Source organism: Silene latifolia, chromosome 5 (assembly GCF_048544455.1).
Source record: "Silene latifolia isolate original U9 population chromosome 5, ASM4854445v1, whole genome shotgun sequence".
Classification (NCBI taxonomy): domain Eukaryota; kingdom Viridiplantae; phylum Streptophyta; class Magnoliopsida; order Caryophyllales; family Caryophyllaceae; genus Silene; species Silene latifolia.
Window position 1 is genome coordinate 56,015,449 of NC_133530.1, and position 3,620 is coordinate 56,019,068.

The window sequence follows — 3,620 nt, forward strand, 5'->3', positions numbered from 1 at the left end:
TCTTTGAAAGTCAAAGAAGAAATCGATAAACAACTCAAGGTCGGGTTTATTAAAGTATCTGAGTATTCAGATTGGGTAGCCAATGTAGTACTAGTACCTAAGAAGGATGGGAAAGTCCGTGTGTGTGGACTTCCGGGATTTGAACAAATTAGCCAGTCCGAAAGATGACTTTCCATTACCTCACATCGATATCTTGGTTGACAATACCGTGAATCATGCCCTACTATCTTTCATGGATGGGTATGCCGGATACAATCAGATAAAGATGGCCGAGGAAGATATGCACAAAACCGCGTTTATCACGTAATGGGGAGCCTATTGTTACACGGTAATGCCGTTTGGGTTGATAAATGCGGAGGCAACGTACCAAAGAACCGCGACAACGTTATTACACGATATGATGCATAAGGAAGTCGAGGTGTATGTCGACGACATGATTGTGAAATCAAAGGAACGTGACGGTCATCCAAAGGCCTTACGAAAATTCCTTGAAAGATTAAGGAAATAAAACATAAGGTTGAACCCTCAAAAATGCGCCTTCGGGGTTACTTCCGGGAAGCTCCTGGGTCATATTGCCAGCCACCGTGGTATTTAGATTAATCCTTTGAAAATCAAGGCCATTATGGAAATGCCTCATCCTAAAACTGAGAAAGAAATTTGAAGTTTCCTGGGTCGAATCCAATATATAAGCCGCTTGGTCTCGAAGTTGACAATGATATGTGAACCGATCTTTAAGAAATTGAAAGTCGAAGAACACGAGATGTTGGATGACGAATGTCAAGCCGCATTCGACATGATCAAAGAAGTTCTGTCTGCTCCACCTGTGCTTAGTCCACCCATAGCCGGATTGCCACTATCGTTGTATCTAACAGTAACAGATACCGCGATGGGAGCAATGTTGGCCCAAACTGTGGAAAAAGAAGAAAGGGCAATTTACTACATTAGTAAAAAGTTCTTAGAATATGAACCTAAGTACACCACGTTAGAAAAAACATGCCTAGCCCTAGTCTGGGCAACAAAGAAGCTGAGACACTATATGTTGTGTTATAGTGTCAGTATATACTCCAGAATGGATCCAATCAAATACCTGTTTGAAAAACCAGTATTAAATGGCAGAATGTCGAGATGGACTCTTATGTTAGCTGAATTCGATCTTAAGTACGTACCCTTGAAAGCTGTGAAATGAAGGGTTGTCGCCGACTTCCTCGCTGACAATCTAATAGAGGAAGACAGTGTTACGGACATGTGGTCTTTCCCAGATGAAAACGTGGTTCATGTCGAAGACGAAGTATGGGATCTTTATTTCGATGGAGTATCGAGTAGCACAATATATGGGGTCGGAATCCTCCTTATTTCACCAAAGGGAGAACATGTACCTGTATCTATCAAGTTAGATTTCCTCGCCACCAATAATGTTGCTAAGTACGAAGCATGCCTACTTGGTTTGCGCAGTGCTATCAGTCTAAATATAAAGAGATTACTGGTACATGGTGACTCATCTTTAGTCATTAACCAAGTAACAGGGTCGTGGAAAATAAAAAGTAATAGTCTGGCACCTTACCAGGCTAAGATAGAGGAATTGGAAAAGTATTTCGAGGAAATACACCTATGCCCATTTACCCATAGAAGAGAATCAATTCGCCGACGCTCTGTCTAAATTGGCAGCCTTGGTTAACATCCCAGATCATATAGACAGCATGCCACTATGTGTCGAACGAAGATCGGCACCATCATACATAAATGAGATTAATGGCACTGAGGAAGATGAGATCGAACCTTGGTACACATCAATCTTGAAATTCAAAGACACATAAGAATACCCTGACAACCTCGATGCTCGGGGAAAGCGAGCATTACGGATGCTCTCGACCCAGTTCGTCGAGGTTAATGGAGGGCAACTATACAAAAAGACCGCGCAAGGTGTCTTATTGCGATGTATTGATCAAAAGACAGCCGACAAAGTCATGGAGGAGGTTCATGACGGGGAATGTGGACCCCACATGAATGCTCACATGTTGACTCGTAAGATCATGAGACTTGGTTATTACTGGACCACAATGGAAGCAGATTGCCGATATTATGTTCGACATTGCCACAATTGCCAGATAGTTGCAAATGTACAGCATGTACCACCCTCTATGCTATATACCATGACATCACCTTGGCCTTTTTCAACCTGGGGAATCGACATTATCGGAAAGGTCAACCCTTCTGGGTCAGGAAGACATTGCTTCATTTTGGTCACAATCGAATACTTCACGAAGTGGGTAGAAGCCAAGTCTTATAAAGTGCTAAGAGTAAAGCAAGTAGCACAATTCATTCAAAATGAGATCATTTTTCGATATGGGACACCCCACGAACTCATCAGTGATAACGGGACCCATTTCCAAGCTGAAACGGAGGTTATACTCGCAAAGTATAAAATCAAGCACCATAAGTCATCACCATACAGGCCACAGACAAATGGGTCTGTGAGAAGTCGCCAATAAAACACTTTGACCATTTTGAGGAAAATGTCTGATAACTATAAAGATTGGCCATTGAAGATACTCTTTTCCTTGTGGCGATATAGAACTTCAATCAGAACAGCCACGGGGGCAACCCCGTACTACCTACTTTATGAGATGGAGGCAGTTCAGCCCATAGAACTAGAGGTACCATCCCTAAGGATATTATTTGAGAGCCAAGTTCCTGAAGCAGATTGGGTCCAAGCTAGATATGACTCTTTGGTTTTACTGGTTAAACGACGCTTGAACGCATTGTATCAGGTTCAACTCTATCAGAAAAGGATAGAAAGGGCTTTTAATAAGAAGATGAAACCTAGAAAAATCAAAGAAGGAGATTTGGTGTTGAAATCGGTTCGTGCACTACTGCCAGTAGACCCGAGAGGTAAATTTAAACCAAATTGGATAGGCCCGTATTTGGTGAAAAGAATTCTGACAGGAGGATCGGTTCGGCTGACTGATCTAGATGGAAATGACTTTTCGAATCCTACAAATATGGACCAGTTGAAAAAATACTATACCTAAAGATCTCATTCTCAAATGTTATGAAATAAAATTCGGATTACATTTGTATTTGAGTCTGGTTTCAAAGTCTGACATTCGTTGTCTCTCTATTATGAATTATGAACTACGAGCCCGGTTTGATTCTGTTGAAAAGTAGATACGTAGGCAACTCTTTAAAAGAGTACAACCGAAACAATGTAATTCTAAATGGAAAACTGGGAATTTTTAATAAATAATATTTCCTTTATTTATCTCAATAATTTCGGGCGAAGTCCATAGTGTCTAAGCCATCTAATAATAATAAAACATAATATAATAGCTACCTATCCCTCATATAGCCGAGTCATGTAAACCATCACGAGACTAAGTCTCACCCATCTTCACTCTAGCCCGTTTCTTCGGAGGAACTGCTCTTTCTTCACGCGGGCCCAGTCTGTCTTTTGCACTTGGTCGGGGACCCAACCTCTCAGCCAATGTCGGCTTATCATCGGCCTTTACCCCCAATCTTTTCCAAACGCTTGAGACCTTAGGATCATCTTTAGGGTTTTTGTCAGTTTTAGGTTCAGACTCGGTCGCAGTTAAATTCATTTCAAAGAATGCTCGATTTTTGAG

At 41.4% G+C, this 3,620-nt stretch overlaps 1 protein-coding gene across 1 annotated transcript; it reads left to right on the forward strand.

Annotated features, from left to right (window-relative positions):
• The first annotated feature begins 1,243 nt into the window (after positions 1-1,243).
• Positions 1,244-3,029, forward strand: LOC141655392 (uncharacterized). Its single transcript, XM_074462475.1, has 2 exons — positions 1,244-1,483; positions 2,547-3,029. Exons 1-2 carry the CDS (start codon positions 1,244-1,246, stop codon positions 3,027-3,029), a joined length of 723 nt encoding a protein of 240 aa, XP_074318576.1.
• The last annotated feature ends 591 nt before the right edge of the window (positions 3,030-3,620 follow it).